The sequence below is a fragment of the Bufo bufo genome, chromosome 2 (assembly GCF_905171765.1).
Source record: "Bufo bufo chromosome 2, aBufBuf1.1, whole genome shotgun sequence".
NCBI classification, from domain to species: Eukaryota; Metazoa; Chordata; class Amphibia; order Anura; family Bufonidae; genus Bufo; species Bufo bufo.
Genome location: NC_053390.1, coordinates 767,048,918 through 767,072,394, shown reverse-complemented (window position 1 = coordinate 767,072,394; position 23,477 = coordinate 767,048,918). Strand labels below are relative to the sequence as shown.

Genomic DNA, 23,477 nt, shown 5'->3' with positions numbered 1-23,477 from the left:
TGGCGTTCAATATACTAGATACAGTTAGGCCTGCGTTTCATACATCTGGAATTAGCAAACTAATGTGCTGGGGTTGGGAAAACATATATGTACCCATACTAGAATCTGTCAAAGAAAGCGGTACTCACATATAACAGTCATTCCATCTGTAATCCATACAGTCAAAAGACTGAAAGTATTCCAGTGAGGGAATTTTTTTTATTTAAAAAAGGCCAAGTTAGTTTATCTGGCGTTCAATATACTAGATACAGTTAGGCCTGCGTTTCATACATCTGGAATTAGCAAACTAATGTGCTGGGGTTGGGAAAACATATATGTACCCATACTAGAATCTGTCAAAGAAAGCGGTACTCACATATAACAGTCATTCCATCTGTAATCCATACAGTCAAAAGACTGAAAGTATTCCAGTGAGGGGATTTTGCTTATAAAAAATAATATATTTCATTGTGGTGCGAGTTGAATTGCAACAATGAAGAAAAATACTATTAAGGGACGAGGACGCGGTCGTGGTGGTGTCCGTGGAGCCTCTGTTGCTGGTAGAGGACCTGGCCGTTCGGCCCCAGGCGCACACAGTAGGGAACGAACTCCCTCAACTAGCCGGCAGAATGTACCGCAATATCTCGTGGGGCCCAATGACGCTCTTAGGATGGTAAGGCCTGAGCAGGTACAGGCATTAATCGATTGGGTGGCCGACAGTGCTTCCAGCACGTTCATCACATGGTCTTCCACCCAGTCTTCTGCGGAAAGCGCACAGGTGGCACCTGAAAACCAAGCCCATCAGTCTGTCACATCACCCCCAAGCATATCAGGGAAACGGTCTGAGCCACAAGTTATGCAGCAGTCTCTTCTTCTGTTTGAAGACTCTGCTTCCAGGGTTTCCCAGGGGCGTCCACCTAGCCCTTCCCCAGTGGAGGAAGACATACCATGCACTGACGCACAACCACTTATGTCTCCAGATGAAGAGGACATGGGAATACCACCACAGTAGAGTCACCGACTCTCTGATGATGACGAAACACAGGTGCCCACTGCCGCGTCTTTTTGCAGTGTGCAGACTGAACAGGAGGAGGTCAGGGAGGGAGACTGGGTGGAAGACGATGCAGAGGACGATGAGGTCTTAGACCCCACATGGACTGAAGGTCGTGGCGATGACTTTCACAGTTCAGAGGAAGAGGTAGTGGTGAGACCGAGACAACAGCGAAGCCAAAGAGGGAGCAGGGGGCCAAAGCAGACGAGCCGCCGCCCCCAGAGTTCGCCTGCTACTGGACATCGCCAACAGGGCACTAGCCCCACAAAGGCAGCTTCAAAGAGTTCCCTGGCATGGCACTTCTTTAAACAATGTCCTACCGACAAGACCCGAGTGACTTGCACGCTCTGCCATCAGAGCCTGAGGCGAGGCATTAACGTTCTGAACCTCAGCACAACCTGCATGACCAGGCATCTACATGCAAAGCATGAACTGCAGTGGGGTACACACCTTAAAAACCAGGCACTCGCTGAGGCTCCCCCTGCTCCCTCTACCGCTGCTGCCTCGGCTTCCGCCTCGAGAGGAATGTTGCCACCTGCCGAGCAGCAAACAGAGGATGTGCCACCGACACCACCACCACCGCCACCGTCAACTAGCGTCTCCACTATATCACACAGCAGCGTTCAGCTCTCAATATCTCAAACCTTAGAGAGGAAGCGCAAATTCCCCCCGAGTCACCCTCGAGCCCTTGGCCTGAACGCCAGCATTTCTAAACTGCTGGCCTTTGAAATGCTGTCATTCCGGCTGGTGGACACAGACAGCTTCAAACAGCTGATGGCCATGGCTGTCCCGCAGTATGTGGTTCCCAGCCGCCACTACTTCTCCAAGACAGCCGTGCCTTCCCTGCACATGCAAGTGTCCGATAAAATCAAGTGTGCACTGCGCAACGCCATTTGTGGCAAGGTCCACCTAACCACAGATACGTGGACCAGTAAGCACGGCCAGGGACGCTATATCTCACTAACTGCACACTGGATGAATGTAGTGGCGGCTGGGCCCCCGGCGGACAGTTCCTTGGCGCACGTCCTTCCGCCCCCTAGGATCGCAGGGCATCATTCTCTGCCTCCTGTAGCCTCCTCCTCCTACTCGGCTTCCTCCTCCACTGCTTCCACCAGCTCATCCGGTCAGCCACACACCTTCACCACCAACTTCAGCACAGCCCGGGGTAAACGTCAGCAGGCCATTCTGAAACTCATATGTTTGGGGGACAGGCCCCACAGCGCAAAGGAGTTGTGGCGGGGTATTGAACAACAGACCGACGAGTGGTTTCTGCCGGTGGGCCTCAAGCCAGGCCTGGTGGTATGCGATAATGGGCGAAATCTCGTGGCAGCTCTGGGACTAGCCGGTTTGACGCACATCCCTTGCCTGGCGCATGTGCTGAACTTGGTGGTGCAGAGGTTCATTCACCACTACCCCAACATGTCAGAGCTGCTGCATAAAGTGCGGGCCGTCTGTGCGCGCTTCCGCCGTTCACATCCTGCCGCTGCTCGCCTGTCTGCGCTACAGCGGAACTTCGGCCTTCCCGCTCACCGCCTCATATGCGACGTGCCCACCCGGTGGAACTCCACCTTGCACATGCTGGAGAGACTGTGCGAGCAGCAGCAGGCCATAGTGGAGTTTCAGCTGCAGCACGCTCGCGTCAGTCGTACTGCCGAACAGCACCACTTCACCACCAATGATTGGGCCTCCATGCGCCCTGCTGCGCTGTTTCGAGTACTCCACCAACATGGCCAGTGGCGATGACACTGTTATCAGCGTTACAATACCACTTCTATGTCTCCTTGAGAAAACACTTAGGGCAATGATGTTAGAGGAGGTGGCCCAGGTGGAGGAGGAGGAGGAGGAGGATGAGGGCTCGTTTCTAACACTTTCGGGCCAGTCTGTTCGAAGTGGCTCAGAGGGAGGTTTGTTTAAGCAGCAGAGGACAGGTTCACAAGTCGCCAGCCAAGGCACTGTACTGGAGGACGAGGAGGAGGAGGAGGTGGAGGGGGACGAGGATGACGCAAGTTCACAGCGGGGTGGCAGCCCAGGCCCATCACTGGTGCGTGGCTGGGGGGATACGGTGGACGATGACGATACGCCTCCCACAGAGGACAGCTTGTCCTTACCCATGGGTAGCCTGGCCCACATGAGCGAATATATGCTCCAATGCCTGCGCAACGACAGCAGAGTTGCCCACGTTTTAACGTGTGCAGACTACTGGGTGGCCACCCTGCTGGATCCCCGGTATAAAGACAATGTGCCCACTTTAATTCCTGAACTGGAGCGCGACCGTAAGATGCGCGAGTACAAGCGCACGCTGATAGAGGCGCTCTTGAGAGCATTCCCACATGTCACAGGGGAACAGGTGGAAGGTGAAAGGCAGAGGAGTGGCAAGAGGTCGCCAACGCAGCTGTGTCACGGCCAGCTCATCTGAGGGCAGGGTTAGCATGGCAGAAATTTGGAAAAGTTTTGTCTCCACGCCACAGCTATCTGCACCGACACCTGATACGGAACGTGTTAGCAGGAGGCAGCATTTCACTAACATGGTTGAACAGTATGTCTGCACACCCCTCCACATCCTGACGGATGGTTCGGCCCCATTCAACTACTGGGTTTCGAAATTGTCCACGTGGCCAGAGTTAGCATGTTATGCCTTGGAGGTGCTTTCCTGCCCGGCGGCCAGCGTTTTATCTGAACGCGTATTCAGCACGGCAGGGGGCGTCATTACTGACAAGCGCAGCCGCCTGTCCACAGCCAACGTGGACAAGCTGACCTTCATAAAGATGAACCAGGCATGGATCCCACAGGACCTGTCCCTCCCTTGTGCAGAGTAGTCCTTATTAACTGCCTAAAACATGTCTTGTTGTGCTACGGGCCACTTCTTTATTTGATACAAATTTTATGAAACCCACAGTTGAATGAAACTCTTCTCTGTCTGGGCGCCGGGGCCTAACCAGATGAAAGTGGCCGGTTAAACTAACGGGTGACATGAAGCCATAACCTCTGCCATGCTACCTCTGTCTTCTGTCTGGGTGCTGAGGCCTAAGTCAAATAAAGCGGTCTTCTGCTGTGCTGGGGGATATGAAGCTAATCTCTGACCTCTCTCCTCTGTCTGGGTCCAAAGGCCTAAATCACTGAAAGAGGCCTTCTCCTGTGGTGTGTGATATGATGCCAGAATATGTGCTGTGGGGCCTCTCTCCTCTTCCTGGGTGCAGGGGTCAAATAAACTAAATTGTGGCCTACTCCTGTGGTGGTTGATATGATGCCTGATTCTTTGATGTGGAACCTCTCTCCTCTGTTTGGGTGAAGGGGTCAAAGTAACTAAATGGTGGCTTTTCCTGTGGTGGCTGATATGATGCCAGAATATGTGCTGTGGTGCCTCTCTCCTCTTCCTGGGTGCAGGGGTCAAAGTAACTAAATGGTGGCTTCTCCTGTGGTGGCTGATATGATGCCAGAATATGTGCTGTGGGGCCTCTCTCCTCTTCCTGGGTGCAGGGGTCAAAGTAACTCAATGGTGGCTTCTCCTGTGGTGGCTGATATGATGCCAGAATATGTGCTGTGGTGCCTCTCTCCTCTGTCTGGGTCCAAAGGCCTAAATCACTGAAAGAGGCCTTCTCCTGTGGTGTGTGATATGATGCCTGAATATGTGCTGTGGTGCCTCTCTCCTCTTCCTGGGTGCGGGGGTCAAAGTAACTCAATGGTGGCTTCTCCTGTGGTGGCTGATATGATGCCAGAATATGTGCTGTGGTGCCTCTCTCCTCTTCCTGGGTGCGGGGGTCAAGGTAACTCAATGGTGGCTTCTCCTGTGGTGGCTGATATGATGCCAGAATATGTGCTGTGGGGCCTCTCTCCTCTTCCTGGGTGCAGGGGTCAAAGTAACTCAATGGTGGCTTCTCCTGTGGTGGTTAGTATGATGCCAGAATATGTGCTGTGGGGCCTCTCTCCTCTTCCTGGGTGCAGGGGTCAAAGTAACTCAATGGTGGCTTCTCCTGTGGTGGCTGATATGATGCCAGAATATGTGCTGTGGTGCCTCTCTCCTCTTCCTGGGTGCGGGGGTCAAAGTAACTCAATGGTGGCTTCTCCTGTGGTGGCTGATATGATGCCAGAATATGTGCTGTGGGGCCTCTCTCCTCTTCCTGGGTGCAGGGGTCAAAGTAACTCAATGGTGGCTTCTCCTGTGGTGGTTAGTATGATGCCAGAATATGTGCTGTGGGGCCTCTCTCCTCTTCCTGGGTGCAGGGGTCAAAGTAACTCAATGGTGGCTTCTCCTGTGGTGGCTGATATGATGCCAGAATATGTGCTGTGGTGCCTCTCTCCTCTTCCTGGGTGCGGGGGTCAAAGTAACTCAATGGTGGCTTCTCCTGTGGTGGCTGATATGATGCCAGAATATGTGCTGTGGTGCCTCTTTCCTCTTCCTGGGTGCGGGGGTCAAAGTAACTCAATGGTGGCTTCTCCTGTGGTGGCTGATATGATGCCAGAATATGTGCTGTGGGGCCTCTCTCCTCTTCCTGGGTGCAGGGGTCAAAGTAACTCAATGGTGGCTTCTCCTGTGGTGGTTAGTATGATGCCAGAATATGTGCTGTGGGGCCTCTCTCCTCTTCCTGGGTGCAGGGGTCAAAGTAACTCAATGGTGGCTTCTCCTGTGGTGGCTGATATGATGCCAGAATATGTGCTGTGGTGCCTCTCTCCTCTTCCTGGGTGCGGGGGTCAAAGTAACTCAATGGTGGCTTCTCCTGTGGTGGCTGATATGATGCCAGAATATGTGCTGTTGGGCCTCTCTCCTCTTCCTGGGTGCAGGGGTCAATGTAACTCAATGGTGGCTTCTCCTGTGCTGATTGATATAAAGCTGATGGTTGTGCCATCTGACATGGTTGCCAGGGTCTGATTCAATGGGGGCCTACTCCTGTGGTGGGTGATCTAAATGCCTGATTCTCTGCTGTGAAACCTCTCTCCTCCGTCTGGGTGTAGGGGTCAAAGTCTTTCAAAGTCGCCTTCTCCTGTGCTGATTGATATGAAGCTGATGGTTGTGCCATCTGACATGGTTGCCGGGGTCCCATTAAATTGTGGCCTACTCCTGTGGTGGTTGATATGATGCCTGATTCTCTGATGTGGAACCTCTCTCCTCTGTTTGGGTGAAGGGGTCAAAGTAACTAAATGGTGGCTTCTCCTGTGGTGGCTGATATGATGCCAGAATATGTGCTGTGGGGCCTCTCTCCTCTTCCTGGGTGCAGGGGTCAAAGTAACTCAATGGTGGCTTCTCCTGTGGTGGCTGATATGATGCCAGAATATGTGCTGTGGTGCCTCTCTCCTCTTCCTGGGTGCGGGGGTCAAAGTAACTCAATGGTGGCTTCTCCTGTGGTGGCTGATATGATGCCAGAATATGTGCTGTGGTGCCTCTCTCCTCTTCCTGGGTGCGGGGGTCAAAGTAACTCAATGGTGGCTTCTCCTGTGGTGGCTGATATGATGCCAGAATATGTGCTGTGGTGCCTCTCTCCTCTTCCTGGGTGCAGGGGTCAAAGTAACTAAATGGTGGCTTCTCCTGTGGTGGTTGATATGATGCCTGATTCTCTGCTGTGAAACCTCTCTCCTCCATCTGGGTGTAGGGGTCAAAGTCTTTCAAAGTCGCCTTCTCCTGTGCTGATTGATATAAAGCTGATGGTTGTGCCATCTGACATGGTTGCCAGGGTCTGATTCAATGGGGGCCTACTCCTGTGGTGGGTGATCTAAATGCCTGATTCTCTGCTGTGAAACCTCTCTCCTCCGTCTGGGTGTAGGGGTCAAAGTCTTTCAAAGTCGCCTTCTCCTGTGCTGATTGATATGAAGCTGATGGTTGTGCCATCTGACATGGTTGCCGGGGTCCCATTAAATTGGGGCCTACTCCTGTGGTGGGTGATCTAAATGCCTGATTCTCTGCTTTGAAACCTCTCTCCTCCGTCCGGGTGTAGGGGTCAAAGTCTGTCAAAGTCGCCTTCTCCTGTGCTGATTGATATAAAGCTTATGCTTGTGCCATCTGACATGGTTGCCGGGGTCTGATTCAATGGTGGCCTACTCCTGTGGTGGGTGATCTAAATGCCTGATTCTCTGCTGTGTAACCTCTCTCCTCCGTCTGGGTGTAGGGGTCAAAGTAACTAAATGGTGGCCTACTCCTGTGGTGGGTGATATGATGCCTGGTTCTCTGCTGTGGGACCTCTCTCCTTTGTCTGGGTGCTGTGGTCAAAATAATAGTAAGTGACCTTCTCCATTGGTGGGTGACTTGAAGCCTGATTCTGTGCTATGGGACCTCACTCCAATTAATATTGTTTAATTTTTATTTATTTTATGTTAACTCATCATTTCCCTATCTACATTTGTTTGCAGGGGATTTAACTACATTTTGCTGCCTTTTGCAGCCCTCTAGCCCTTTCCGGGTGTGTTTTACAGCCTTTTTAGTGCCCAAAAGTTCGGGTCCCCATTGACTTCTATGGGGTTCGGGTTCGGGATGAAGTTCGGGTCGAGTTCGGATCCCGAACCCGAACATTTTTCGAAAGTTCGGCCGAACTCGTCGAACCCGAACATCCAGGTGTTCGCTCAACTCTAATCACCACTAAAACACTTTTTTTAAAAGTGGATACGAACAGCTATTTAGACTACAAAAGCTGTCATCATACCAAATGGCGAAACAATATACCCTACAGCCAAATGCGTAGAATCCATAGAAACTGTTCCAATAACAACATATGTAAAGAACAACTATCCATTCTGAAACAGAGATTCTTGAACAAAGGCTATCCGAGCAAACTTATAAATGAATCAATGAAAAGGGCCCTTTAAATCACTCAAACAGAAAGTCTAAAAGGGAAGGAGAAGAACAAAGGTGAACAGAATGAAATTAAACATCTCAACCTTAACTTCATTACTCGCTATAATTCACGTCATAACGACATTAGGAAAATTATGAACCAACATTGGAACATCCTGTTAAAAGATCCTATTATAGGTGCAACCATTCCCCAAACTTCCAAGCTAACTTTCAAGAGAGCCCAGACCCTGAAAAATATCTTGGCCCCATCCTGCCCAAATTACCAGGAGGTGATAGTGTAGTGACATCAAAATCAAGCGAAAATTCATCCAAGATGGGCTTACATAAGTGTAGCATCAAAAGGTGCATAGGCTCCCACAAGTGCGGCATCAAAAGGTGCATGTGTTGCGATATCATTAATCCCTGTGGCAAACAACTAGTCTTACCCCATCCCAGGGAACCTGTCACTTTAAAACACAATATGACTTGTAGTACTACCAATATTGTCTATTTGCTACAATGTCCTTGCGAATTTCTATATGTAGGCCGTACCACTCAGTCATTAAACGCATGAATGAGCATTGCTCAAATATGCGACGTAAAATTAGCACACAGTGTTTCCCGTCACTATGCCCTTCGTCAGGGGCATACATAGAAATCATTGGGCCCCATAGCAAGAATCTGAATTGGGCCCCTAACCCCACCCACTACCTTGGCCCATCCCACCCCCTGCCCTGGCTCCTCCCCTGCCACACCCCCATTGCCAATAAAGAAATGTATACATGACCTACTGAGGACTCCAGCATAACGCAAACCAGACGGATCCGTTATGCAGGCCCTAGACTTCTATTATGACAGAATGAATAATGGAATGCCTATAAAGCTGCCTATAAAGGCATTCAGTTATGCATTCCGTCATGGAATTGCATTATGGTCCATGGTAACGGAATCCATAATGCAATTCACTATTTACCACCAAACGAAGCGTGAACGAATTTTAAAATATGAAATTTGCTCATCTCTAATTATGAACAGACTGGGGACGACTAATGCTGGCGGTTTTATTTGTGTTTTTGAGCTGACAGGTTCCCTTTAACAGCAAGCAGAGTTTATGGGGGGGCGAGGGGGGGGCACATTCCTGAGTCCTCTATGAGCCTACAGTACCGCCCACCCCCACAGGAACTCTGCTTGCTGCTGCCCTCAGAAAGTCCTATACATGAAGTTCTGGAACTGGAACGTTTTATACAGTCTCTATTAGCACTAGCGTAATTAGAAATGACTGGGCCCCACAGGAAATTTTTGAATTGCCCCCCTCCCAGCTGTCCGGCACCTCGGACCAGCAGAGACACTTGACTTCCCTAATACAGTCCAATTATCGTCCAATAGACAAGTCATGGAAATATAGAAAGTATACTGTACTAACCAGAAGACCTTTATTCTTACCTTTACTGTCAAAATATCATACTACAGTATACATATATTTCCATGACTTGTCTTTTGGACGATAATTAGAATTTGGACTGTATTAGGGAAGAAGTCAAGTGTCTCTGCCGGTCAGAGGTGCCAAACAGCTGGAGGGGGGGGGGCGTTCAAAAATTTCCTGTGGGGCCCACTGCCCAGTCATTTCTAGTTACGCCAGTGCTAAGAGAGACTGTTATTAGTACAGACATTTTTTTCATTAATGATCCCGGTTGTAAAGATAGTGGCTGGGGCAGTCCTACCGTGTGGACGGGCTGGCAGTGGCACAGGTCCGGACTGGCTGTGAAATTACTGTTTTGGGTGGCACTGGCGTCTGTCGAGGCCGGCGGGCGGGCAGCACAACTCATTCTAAATTTCTTCCTGGGTGCGCGCCTGCTGCCTGCACTGGCTGGGCCAATCAGCAGCAGGATCTTAACACACTGCTAATGCTGATTGGCCCAGTATGTGAAGCAGTGAAGGCGCAGCAGACGCACGAGCCGAGGGAGCGCGGCTGGGTCCTAGGGAGCGCACAGTCAATGAGAAGTCAGACGGGGGGGGCGTGTATTATCGGCGGCGCTGGGAGCCAATTATAGGTGGGCAGACCGCCTCTGAGCCTGCAGTGAGCGCAGTTGCAGGGGGCGGGGCCTTTCCGAGCTCTCCGGGCCCCCCGGTGCCGCGGGCCCCATAGCAGTGGCGTACCCTGCCTCTATTGGCGGTACGCCACTGCCCTTCGTCATGATGGTGACCCTTTTTCTTTGTTAGTTACACCTCTAAAATGGGTCCCCTATTCCTTCCAGACATTATGCAGGAAGGAAATGTTTTTAAATTAAACACCCTTTCCCCGTCCGGTTTAAACGAATCACTGGAATACACAAATTATTGAAATCCAGATTTATATATATTATCCTTTTCCTTATCCTATTTCACTAATGTTTTTAATAATTATTTTTAGAAACGTATTTAAATCGAATAAAATCGGAAACTAATTAAGAACCATTAATGGCTATATATGAGGGAATTTTCCCATCATGATTGATGTGTGCATATATATATAAAACTTGAACCAACGGTCATATCCATTCTTAATCACATGTATACATATATACACATATGTATATACTTATATTCAAAAAATTTGTTTAGTGTCCTATTGAGTGGGTGGGAAAGTTTTCTTCTTTTTATATATTTATTTTTATATATTTATTTTAATTTTATTGTTTTTATATATATATATATATATATATATATATATATATGGTATATATTCTTTCTATGTTTACATATTTAGGGAATATATTATCTATACAGACAGGCACAACACTTTGGAGCCGTTCCTGAACCCCGCTCACTATCCTAGGCTAGCTAGTACGGGGTATGACTTATTGCGCCCTGTAGGGCTATGGATACTTCCGGATAGAGATATCATCAGAACAAGGTGGAGCGCACACGTGACAGTGTGCGTTCCACTATTGACGTCATTTCCTGGGGCCGCCCGCTGCATAGATACTTCCTGATCTCCAGCCCTTCTATATTCCAGCCGGTAATGCACCAAATATCCATCCCTATGGGCAACCTAGTTTAGTTTAGTTTAGTTTATACCTCATACCTACCTCTATACTAATTTATTTGTCTGCAATACCTCTTGAGTCAAGTGGAATGCACATATGTCTCTGTGCGTTCCACCATCTGCGTCACTTCCGGTACCGCCCCCAGATATCGGACTAAAGAATTTTCAATCAATTTATAATATCTGCATATACCTTTAAGTTTTAATTGGCAAATTCCTATAACAACATTTATGTACAGTACAGACCAAAAGTTTGGACACACCTTCTCATTCAAAGAGTTTTCTTTATTTTCATGACTATGAAAATTGTAGATTCACACTGAAGGCATCAAAACTACGAATTAACACATGTGGAATTATATACATAACAAACAAGTGTGAAACAACTAAAAATATGTCATATTCTAGGTTCTTCAAAGTAGCCACCTTTTGCTTTGATTACTGCTTTGCACACTCTTGGCATTCTCTTGATGAGCTTCAAGAGGTAGTCCCCTGAAATTGTTTTCACTTCACAGGTGTGCCCTGTCAGGTTTAATAAGTGGGATTTCTTGCCATATAAATGGGGTTGGGACCATCAGTGGCGTTGAGGAGAAGTCAGGTGGATACACAGCTGATAGTCCTACTGAATAGACTGTTAGAATTTGTATTATGGCAAGAAAAAAGGAGCTAAATAAAGAAAAACGAGTGGCCATCATTACTTTAAGAAATGAAGGTCAGTCAGTCAGCCGAAAAATTGGGAAAACTTTGAAAGTAAGGGCTATTTGACCATGAAGGAGAGTGATGGGGTGCTGCGCCAGATGACCTGGCCTCCACAGTCACAGGACCTGAACCCAATTGAGATGGTTTGGGGTGAGCTGGACCGCAGAGTGAAGGCAAAAGGGCCAACAAGTGCTAAGCATCTCTGGGAACTCCTTCAAGACTGTTGGAAGACCATTTCAGGGGACTACCTCTTGAAGCTCATCAAGAGAATGCCAAGAAGTGTGCAAAGCAGTAATCAAAGCAAAAGGTAGCTACTTTGAAGAACCTAGAATATGACATATTTAATTCATAGTTTTGATGCCTTCATAGTCATGAAAATAAAGAAAACTCTTTGCATGAGAAGGTGTGTCCAAACTTTTGGTCTGTACTGTATATTTCTTATGATCATTGTAATGATTTTATATACCGAATGTTTTATATACCAAATAGCTTATACCTGTATATGATGTCACTTCCGGGGCCCTGCCCACAAGGGTTTGGCGCCAACTTTTACCTTCATACCTTTGTGTATATATACCTGTGGATTTTACTAACCTTTTTATATCTTCTCCTGATGAAGGGGGTATTGTATAGACCCCCAAAACGCGTTGAGCCGTATAACTATTACATATTAAAGACAGATTTTCATGAAGTTGAGGATCCGGCTGCTATTTTCCACCTTGATTGCAGACCTGGCATACTTACCTGGATCTCTACCATTCTACGGACGATCCTGGCCAGGGGGGACCCACCCCAGGTGTCTTGAGCTTATCCTGGAGGTGACCCCCCTAGTGAAGTGAGTGGAAAGTCTTTTCTTCCTCCTTTTAATTTGGTACATGATTGTTCATATACCTTTTTATATGTGTATAATTCACACAATTCACCATAATTTTTTAGTGCAGATTTTAAATAGCCTCCATTACTTTTACCCTTATTGGGCACATCAATACACTGGTGTCTAGTTTATTTTTGAGGTTCAAATAGCCTAGCGGCTAATAGGTTCCCGTTTAAGGTCTATTTTAAAATATCTGCTTCAGTTTATTGGGTCTGCTTCAGTTTATTGGGAATATCTACAACTCTGTCCTGATCCAACTATATTACCCTAATATAGTTGGATCAGGACAGAGTTGTAGATATTCCCAATAAACTGAAGCAGGGTAATATAGCTGGATCAATTCCTCAGGACAGAGTTGTAGATATATAAAGGATAGAGACTGCAAACATAAGCAGTAATAACAAACCAAACAGAGTAATCACTGTTACCAAGCACCATAGCACTTGAACTTTTATATTTTTTTATTTTCTATTTTCCCGTAAATTTTAAAGAATACCAAATAAATGTTATATTTTAAAATAGACCTTAAACGGGAACCTATTAGCCGCTAGGCTATTTGAACCTTAATAATTTAAATCCCGGGTCCAAAGGGTCCCTGAAAGGATAGTTTATTTTTGGTCACGGTGACCACAGGTTTACCTATTCTAACAAAATTGCATTAATTTATCCTGTGTTCCTTCTGTTTAGGCCTCTTTCACACTACAGTATGTCGATTTCAGTGTTTTGCGTTCCGTTTTTTTGTTTCCGTTGTGTTTCCATTTTTCCGTTCTTCCGTATGGCATATACAGTATACAGTAATTACATAGAGAAAATTGGGCTGGGCATAACATTTTCAATAGATGGTTCCGCAAAAAACGGAACGGATACGGAAGACATACGGATGCATTTCCGTATGTGTTCAGTTTTTTTTGCAAACCCATTGACTTTAATGGAGCCACGGAACGTGATTTGCGGCCAAATATAGGACATGTTCTATCTTTCAACGGAACGGAAAAACGGAAATACGGAAACGGAATGCATACGGAGTACATTCCGTTTTTTTTTGTGGAACCATTGAAATGAATGGTTCCGTATACGGACCGTATACGGAACGCAAAAAAGGCCCGCAAAACGGAAAAAAAAAAACGGTAGTGTGAAAGAGGCCTAAGGGTTATTTATTAACCACTACATTACTTATTGATTCTGAGCACCACTCGGTATATGAATAGAAGTTTGGCGCTCCTCTCCTTCACTCATATCGGTGGGGTCATTAAGGAACCAGTCAGGAAGGTCTCACACTGCTGGAACATCCTGACTGCAGACTATAAGAAGAAGGCAGTTTTAGCAAGATTTTTTGCGTCTTATACTCCAAAAAATACAGTACTTTTATATTTTAATAGTTCAGCCATTTTTAGGCACAGCAATGTGAATTATGTCTACTTATTTTATATGTAATTTGGGGAAAGGGGGCTCATTAAAATTTTTTATTCCTTTAGTTTTTTTATATGTTTAAAAACTATTTATAACTTTTTAACTTTAATTTTAGCCCCCATTGGGGTATTTGAACATACGATTGTTAGATTCCTTAATTGCTATCTATGGGAAAAATCTCTGTGCTTCTTATAAACCTTGCTACAGACAGAGCTTAATAGGAAATTAAGGGTTTGCCCCATAAAAAAAAAAATTCAAACCATCATCTGGATCACAATACTTTTGCATTTAATTAAAAATGAAATATAGCCACTGAGTTATTTAATAAAATGAATCTGTATATCAATTTTTTATTTTCATGATTTTTTCTCTGTCCACTTCTCTGAGGTGGATGCACATGCTCATTTCCATTGTTCAACTGCCACCAGCTCTATCTTCTGTGGTTACAGGAAGAGAGCTGTAGCACAAAGGACATGCTCCTTGAGCTGCCAGCTTGAAATAAATCTAGAAGAGCAATTGAAGCAATGAATGGAAAGATCTCTGGGTCTATGTGAGGTACAGGGCTGGTTCTAGCTTGGTTAGAAAGAGATTGTCATATACTATATGATGTGTGGTTTTAATTTTTTTTTACATTGGTTAAGGGATAACCCCATTAACTTTGTCAGGTGTGGAAGCCTTGACAAGGCCCACAAGCTTCCATAGCAACCAAACTTTTAGGGGCATAATTAGGAGCTTATGGGCCTAGAGCAAGAGATCAACTAGGGCCACACTGCATGCCATCTCCTCACAATTGCCAATTACAGCTTGTCTGTACTTTTGTAGCAGCACTGCTGGTCTTTTAAATGACCTATTGATACAGCAGTAACAGCCAGGGGCAGATTGAAATGGCCTTGGAAAAAACTAAAAGTGAACCCATTTTGTAGTCCAAATTGACAGAAAGTGAGGGCAACACAAGTAGGCGGGGCCTGCAATACCATATTGAGGCCCATTATGCCACCAAGCAGAGCCAAATAGCACAGTGCATCACAAACTACTACTCCAGCAGCATAAAATACCTACCCAGACACTGTCCCTTTGCGGTGGACAGCGCCAGCTGCCATGTTCTGTCCTCCTACACCAGTTGCCTCAGGATGGCAGTACAGTTAAATTCAAGAGTCAGGTGGGGAGCATCAGATCATTACTTACCATGGCTGGCAGCCATGAGGAGGGCTCAGATGGCCCCCTGGGCATCAGCCAACTAGGAAGTTTCCCTGTAGGGTCTATGGCCAGTCCACCCTTTCTAGAAGCCAGTAATTATATTGTAATTACATCTTCTCTGATTGCAATTGCCCACTGTTCAAATAGTGACCGTTTGACAGAGGGAGAAGCCTTTTACACCAAATTGAGCTTTTTGTACAGTTCTATTCATGCAGCCAGCGCATGAGCAGCCAAGTTTACTCCACTTGGGCAGTATATTCTGATATGGCGTTCACATTAGTGAATACCCCTACACACCACAAGCTCTCTAAGTAGTATATGTACAATCTGGAATCTCTTGTACAACTCAGTAGTATCTTCCATATAGACATGTGCCATGAAAACACTATAACCCTTGCAGCCATCCATCTGCATTTTTCTCCACAGCTTCCCTTCCTTGACTATAATTGACCTTCTGCTACTTTTGATATTCAAAGGTTAGTGATACCCTTTTTGACAGTAAAAGATGTCCTTTTTATTAAAAACTACTTTATGTACACGTAAAGGTGGTGACAGATAGTATATTAGAAAAGGTGTATATTATACTTTAGAATTTTTTTGCCTATATGAATATACTTACTTAATACTTTTGGAAGCAGAACCAATAGCACTTCGTTCTTGACTTTCTTCGTTTATTTGGCTGTTACCACTTTCTTCATCTATTTGGCTGTTTTCAAATTCTGCCAATTTATTTTTAATCTATTTGACAAAGAAAGTGCAGCAGCATACTGTGTGAATATTAATTTTAGACACTGTAGATAATTTCTGGTAATGGGCATTAATACCGTGTATGGGAAACATTAATTGTAAAACCAATGTTAAAGATAGTTAAGAAATGGCAAATGCATTTTACATAGTTTTAAAAACAATCATCCTCACCTCTTCAATGATAGCTGATTTTCTTTTTAAGGTTAGTTGATCAAGTTCCCTAAATAAGGCATTAACTCCAGTATTCTCCAAAAAATCTTTATTTTTTTCAATTATGTCATGAGGGTTTCCCTGAGGAAGAAATAACCGTGAACATTGATCACAATTTAAAACTTGAATATTTGAATGAAATAAACGGCAGTATGTACAGCTTATAGCTCAAGTTATTTTATTTCAATAACGATCCCAGCATCTGTGAGGTTAGGCTCCCTCTGCCTTCAAATCAGGGCCCTGGCAGTGAAATCAATTATTTTTGGAGAGCAGCGACTTTCTCCTTGCAGTACAGCTATGCACACCATTCTTGTTCAGTAGATGTGCCCATGACTATTGATGAGCGGCATAGGCAATATTCGTTTTCGCGATATTTCACAAATTTTTTGCTTAATATTCGCAAAAAATTTGTGAATTTTAGAATTCATGATCTCCAGTCATTATTTTCGCGATTGCGCAAATCAGCACTAATGATGCGCATGTTTTTTGAGCAATACATGAATCTTCACATTTTATCAGGTCTGAGTAGATATTACTGATTGGTGCACTAAATATTGTTGTGACATCACAGCACAATGTCTGTAGCATGTATGTATGGACAGCAGAACCTATCACACTACCTAACACCCTGCACTGGAACCTCAGCTACACTATATCAGGATATAACCTACACTGACTATCTCCCACTAACTGTCTGTATTATATATATGAGCTAATTAACTATCTAATGTAATTGGATAAGGAATAGGATCCAGATGAAAGAACAGAGCACAGTAATGTCACTGCTCTCTCTCTCTCAGAACTGCAAAAAAAAAAACAGCAGGAAATGGCTGCTGGGGAGGTTCTTATATAGTAAGGGGTAGGCAACTTTCCTATTGGTTGCTAGGGATGTTGCTAAGCTCTGACAAAGATATTGCAGCCTTGTCATTGGCCCACAAGCAAGAAGGGAGGTTACTGATAAAAAAAAAAATCTAGAATATTCTACAGCTTCGTGAATTCTTGAAGTGCAGATATTCACAAAAAAAATTCACAAATAGAATATTCGCGATCAACACTACCCATGACAGCAATATTACACTATGTTATGATGAATCAAATTTTTGGGTAAATACGGTGTTTATCCGTTGCAATTATTTTTCTATTTATTGTGTACTTACCTCTTTGGCATGGATTGAACAGTGCAGCACAGGCAAAACAGTTGTAGAAAATACATTTTTCTTCATCTCTTCTGACAGATCCTTGTGGAAGAAACCATAAGAATATAATTAAGGAAACATTAATAAAATCATTATTTATTTCTAGTGATTTAAGCTGGAAGTAATCCGACAATGTATGTCACGTATAAGGTGATAATACTACTATATATAATAATATAAACATTACTCTCAAGGATAGCATTGTTTAATACATATGTCCGTACTATTACCACTTTGGAGTCCCATTACTTTATCAATAGCAGAATCCTGTCTAAGTAACGGCCGTCACACTGCCATTTTTAGCACCTGTGAAAGTCTATGGGGCTACTCACATGGCTGTTCTTTTAATGGCCAGTGAATAGTGTCCGTCCAAAAATAGGACATGTCCTATTTTTGGCAGTTTTCACGGCCAGACAGACCCCATTGAAATCAATGGGACAGTTTTTAACGGCCGATTGACAGGAGTGCACCTGTCTAACAGCCGTTAAAAATGGGTACACAGGCCATTTAGAGGTTAAAGAAAAACCCTCACCTCATCCACTTGCTTGAGGAGCGGCAGTCTCTTCTCTATTCATTGAGCAGGACCTGCCGAAGGACCTGCGATCTGCATGGTGACATAACCACATGGGAGCGTGCAGTGACATCATTGCGCACCTTCGGCAGGTCCCGTTCTGTGAAGAGAGAAGAGACTGCTGCAGCGCGAGCAAGTGGATAAGGTTAGGGTTTTAGTTTTTTTTGGGCTGTGGGACTCTATGGGGGCATTATATAAACCATGGGGGACATTATAAAGCTGGGGGCCCTAAAAAATTAATAAAAAAACACACACTATGGGGGACATTATTTAAGATAGGGCCCTACACTGGGGGCATTATTACAGCTAAGGGCGGTTAAAAAGATTATATACACCGTGGGGGACATTTATTTAGCTGGGGGCCTACATGGGGGCATTATTAAAGCTGGGGGCATTATAAAAAAATTATATACACTGTGGGGGACATTATTTTAGCTGGGGACCTACCATCCTGTGGATGTTCTCAGAAGGGTGGCCAATCCAATTCATCCATTTTTCACGTCCGTTTTTAAAGGATATGAAAAACTGATGCAAAACGGATTCAAAACGGACATTAAAAACGGACACACGGCCAGAAAATGGATGCACACACTGATGCAAAATGGCCATGAAAAACTGACAGTGTGTCCGTTTTTAACGTGTGCATGAGGCCTAAGGCTACTTTCACATCTGCATTTTCCCAGCAGGGATCAGTAAAAACGTTTCCATTAGGGTCCATTCAGACGTCCGTAGTGCATTGCGGATCCGCAATACACCCGGCCGGCACCCCTATAGAAATGCCTATGCTTGTCCGCAATTGCGAATAGGACATGCTCTATTTTCTTGCGGAGCTGTGGACCGGAAGATCGGGGGCGCGCTCCGGAAATGCGGATGCGGAGAGCATATAGTGTGCTTTACGCATCCATTCCATCCCCATAGAGAATGAATGGGTCTGCACCCGTTCCGCACAATTGCGGAACGGATGCGGACCACACTTGCGGACGTGTGAATGGAGCCTTAGATTAATACAACCGGCTGCATCTGTTATGAACGGATCCGGTTGTATTATCTCTAAAATGGCAATGACATTAAAACCACAGTAAGTCAATGGGTACCGGATCCGTTTTCTTTTGTGTCCAAAGAAACTGATCTGACACCATTGACTTATATTGTGTTTCATGCACTGAAAAACTCTGCTTCAAGCGTTTTTCTGTCTGGCATAGGAATGCAACCAAATGGAACGGAATGCATTCTGGTGCATTCCGTTCCGTTCATTTCAGTTTTGTCCCCATTGACAATGAATGGGGACAAAACTAAAGCAATGTGAAAGTAGCCTAAGTGTGGTATTAATACTGGCGAAAGCTTCTTATGGTGAAAAACAATCTGGACCTGGAATTTTTTATGGTATCAACTAGTTCCTTGATGGTATCAACTAGGTCCTTGATAGCATCAACTAGGTCCTTGATGGCATCAACTAGGTCCTTGATGGCATTTAGTACCTATATAATATAATAGAATAGAAATGTATGTCTCCAACTATTAAAGCTCATAATGAGAGATGCCTGGGAACGTTAGTTGGGTAAATTAACGCTCTAGCTTAGCCGAAGGAGGGTGGGGAGACGTATAATTTGGAGAGATTTTATTTTTTTTGTCAGAGGAATTGTTTCCAGGATCTCTCCCAGTTCCCAATAGCTTATCAAGCTATAAAGAAGACCATTCACATTAGTCTAAAGTTGATCAAAATGGATGATTTGAACCAAAATGGATATCCATCTTAACGAATAATGGTTTTAGACAACCTGTGACAGACCATCATCGTTTAAAAAAAGTCAGCCATGTTTAATATTTTCGTCCGGTAGTCGAACAAAGATCTTTTTTTTTAAAGAAAGATTGTTCATACACAAAAGATTTTTTTTTTCAAAGAACGTTTCCAGAAAGATCTTTCGTCCATCTTCTAAATTCTTTGAATATGTATGGTAGGTTTGAACAACTGTAATGGTCAATATGGATTAAAATTTGTATAGCTGTATCTGTGAACCGAATAATGAATGTTCAACCACTGTTCAACCATCAACCAACTTCAATCTAATATGTATGGCCACTTTAAGGTTTTAATTTGTCCGGCTCTTTTTTTGGAGGAGTCCAATTGAATTAGAGTGCCACGTAGTGTGACTCTGTTCGCCTTCCACAAAGTGATTGGGGATCATTCCTTATTGTTCCTACCAAAGACAGTTGCCTTGCTAGTTCTTGAAGATCTTCGGTCTTTTTTTTATTCTCTCCTTCTTTAATATTTTTAAGGTGCTCTATATCATTTCTTCCCAATTGGAATGGTTGATTCTAAATAGAAAGAACAATTTAGTAACATGAAAGAACAAAGCAAATCCATATATTTACTACTAACAATTGCTGTATATACTAACAGTTTTTTTCATCCAGTAGGCTGTCTACAAAATCAAATATTAATATACAATACAGCGAGGTTTACACGGGGTGATGCAGCGGCCGATTGGCGTGAAGGAAGCGTTCCTTCCCGACTGTCAGCTCTTGTTCAGTGAAGAAGACCGCGCATTTACATGCTGCGATCTCCTTCACTGTATAAGGATGGGGATCACTATAGCCCAACAATTGGTGCATCTAAAGGCACCTTAAGTTGCACTGAACTACATAATTTAGTGAAAAAACAATGAAGATTGCTTATGATCAAACTAATATGCCATCATTTTTTCATAAGTGTATTTTTTTAATTTGTTTTGGATCCAATTAGAATGACTTGGGCCCAATTCTAATGAATTGGTCAAAGATTTGATTTGTGTATGAATAAATTCAGGCTCTTTAATGCCAAGACAGCATTAGTAATGTCAAAGTGACAGCAACATACTGTATATGGCTATGGGTAAATAGATGGTCACCTGTTTAAAAACACTGCACTATAGGATTTGTTGTGATTTTTAAAATTAACAAAGTCTTTTGGGGGGCAGATCCTAGTATTGAGCATGTAATAAGCAGTGCCTGGATTCCTTCAGACATGCGGCTTAAAAGTGAAGCTAAAAAATGTAACTAGAGAATTTAGTTTTTCACAGTCTGAGTGTCCTTTAGGTGATTTTTTGCAAACTCCATGTTGGCTTTCATGTGTTTTTTGCTGAGAAGAGACTTTTTCTGACCTATCTGCCATAAAGTCCAGATTGGAGGAGTGCTGCAGTGATGGATGTCCTTCTGGAACTTTCTCCCATCTGCACGCAGGATCTTTGGAACTTTCTTACCAAGGCCCCTGATTACTTAGTTTAGGGTACTTTCACACTTGCGTTGTTGGATTCCGGCAGGCAGTTCCATTGGCGGAACTGCCTGCCGGATCCGGAAAAACGTTTGAAAATGGAAATGTATTGAAATTCCGGATACGTCTCTCTGGTGTCATCCGGAAAAACGGATCCGGTATTTATTATTTTCACATTTTTAAAGGTCTGCGCAGACCGGAAGAACGGATTCATCAATGCGGCAATTTTAATGCCGGATCCGGCACTAATACATTTCAATGGAAATTAATGCCGGATCCGGCATTCCGGCAAGTGTTCTGGAATTTTGGACGGAGAGAAAAGTGCAGCATGCTGCGGTATTTTCTCCATCCAAATACCGTGAAAGGACTGAACTGAAGACATCCTGATGCATACTGAACGGAACGCTTTCCATTCAGAATGCATTAGGATAAAACTGATCAGTTTTTTTCCGGAATTGAGCCCCTAGGACGGAACTCAATACCAGAAAACTAGCAAAATTGCAGCTGTTTTCTATAAAGAAAAAGGCACAATTGTGCAGTGCTTGCAGTGAAATGTATGCTTCTGGTGCTGGGAATATGCCTATAAAGCAGGACAGGATCGTGTGCAGGCAGTACAATAAGGATATAGCAGAGTTACATAGTTATATAGGTACATAGTTAATACGGTTAAAAAAAGTTATAAGTCTATCAAGTTCAACCAAGGGATAGGAGGGGATGCGAATTTTAGAAAAGGGAGTGAGACCCAGATTTCTACACATTTTCATAAGCATTAATGTCATTTACTTTTAAGAATTTATCTAGGCCCTTTTTAAAACTGTCCACTGTTCCTGCTGTGATCACTTCCTGAGGTAGTCTTTTCCACAAATTCACAGTTCTCACAATAAAGAAGTCTTGACTCCTCTGGAGACTGAACTTTTTATTCTCCAAACAGAGAAAATATGCTGAAAAGCTGTTTTACATGGGACAGCTTTTCAGCATATTTTTTTGTCAGGCCCATTTATATATTTGTACATAACTTATAACACTACCACAGCAGACTTCCTATGCGTGTTACCGCAAGGCACAGTGTTCTACACCACTATAGAGGCTCTCTGCAGCCAGGAAATAGCAGTTTTTTAACGCGAATCGCCGCAAATATATTCGGATCTAACCAAATTTTTCAGAAAAAATTTGGCGAACCAGCGAATTAAAGCTGCGCATTTTCCCGCCCCCCTCCCCTGGAGTGCAGGGAGCTGCAGTCCTGTCACTCACCGCTCAGCTCCCCACGCTCCTCCCCTCTTTCAGGCCGGCAGCGCAGTAAATGGTGAAGCAGGGAGACTTCTCCCCGCTCCACCATTCAGCCTGCAGGCACAGATGGCGCTGCCAGCCAGTGTGGGCGGAGCCTGCAGCCCGGAAATCTGCATAAGTTCCGCCCACACATTCCAGCAAAGCGATCTGTGTCTGCAGCATGGGGAGAGAGGACAGTGAGCTAGGTGAGTAGGTACTGTGCATTTTTTGTTTTAACACAGAGGGGGCACAGATGGCATTTCTACTACAAAGGGGGCACAGAGGAGAGGGCAGTAATACTACAAAGGGGTCACAGTGCGCATTACTACCATAAGGGACACAGAGGGCATTGCTACTATAAAGGGGGCACAGAGGGCATTGCTGCCAGCCAGTGTGGGCGGAGCCTGCAGCCCGGAAATCTGCATAAGTTCCGCCCACACATTCCAGCAAAGCGATCTGTGTCTGCAGCATGGGGAGAGAGGACAGTGAGCTAGGTGAGTAGGTACTGTGCATTTTTTGTTTTAACACAGAGGGGGCTCAGAGGGCATTACTACTACAAACGGGGCACAAAGAGCATTACTACTACAAAGGGGGTACAGGTGGCATTATTACTATAAAGGGACACAGAGGGCATTGCTACTATAAAGGGGGCACAGAGGGCATTGCTACTATAAAGGGGGCACAGGGGGCATTGCTACTATAAAAGGGGTACAGAAGGCATTGCTACTATAAAGGGGGCACAGAGGGCATTACTACTATAAAAGCGCACAGAGGGCAACACTACTATAAAGGGGGCACAGAGGGCATTACTACTATAAAAGCGCACAGAGGGCAACACTACTATAAAGGGGGCACAGAGGGCATTACTACTATAAAGGAGACACAGAGGGCATTACTACTATGAAGGGGGCACAATAGGCATTATTACTATTGTGGCAGTGGAGCTGCCAGAGGGCCATATGAGGGCCATTGGAATGGTGTATTTCACCCAGAGGAAGCTGGGTGACAACAAGAAAGGCTGGAAAAATAGGTTTTTCCCACTGTCTGCAGCAGCTTGGCTGGTAATTTAGATATTAAGAAGCAGCTGAGGAGCTCAGGTAAAGGTGGGCTGGGCTTCTCAATCAGGGCTCCCTATCTAAGGAGCAGGCTGCGTCAAGGCCTGTGGGAGCCAGGACCCTCTAACCCTGTGTGGTGTAAGCACCGTGTTGTGTTTTGGGGAGCTGGGTAGTAGACCCAGATCCT

At 44.8% G+C, this 23,477-nt stretch overlaps 1 protein-coding gene across 2 annotated transcripts in view; it reads right to left on the bottom strand.

Annotated features, from left to right (window-relative positions):
• The window catches only part of LOC120990318, a 133,078-nt gene that overhangs the window by 92,933 nt on the left and 16,668 nt on the right, over positions 1–23,477 (bottom strand). For both annotated transcript variants that reach the window (XM_040419050.1, XM_040419052.1), the window contains exons 3-6: positions 19,922–20,035; positions 17,110–17,190; positions 15,914–16,033; positions 15,615–15,733 (exon numbers count right to left, since the gene is read on the bottom strand). In XM_040419050.1, the coding sequence (XP_040274984.1) occupies positions 15,615–15,733; positions 15,914–16,033; positions 17,110–17,190; positions 19,922–20,035 (434 nt within the window). The remainder of the gene's footprint in view (positions 1–15,614; positions 15,734–15,913; positions 16,034–17,109; positions 17,191–19,921; positions 20,036–23,477) is intronic.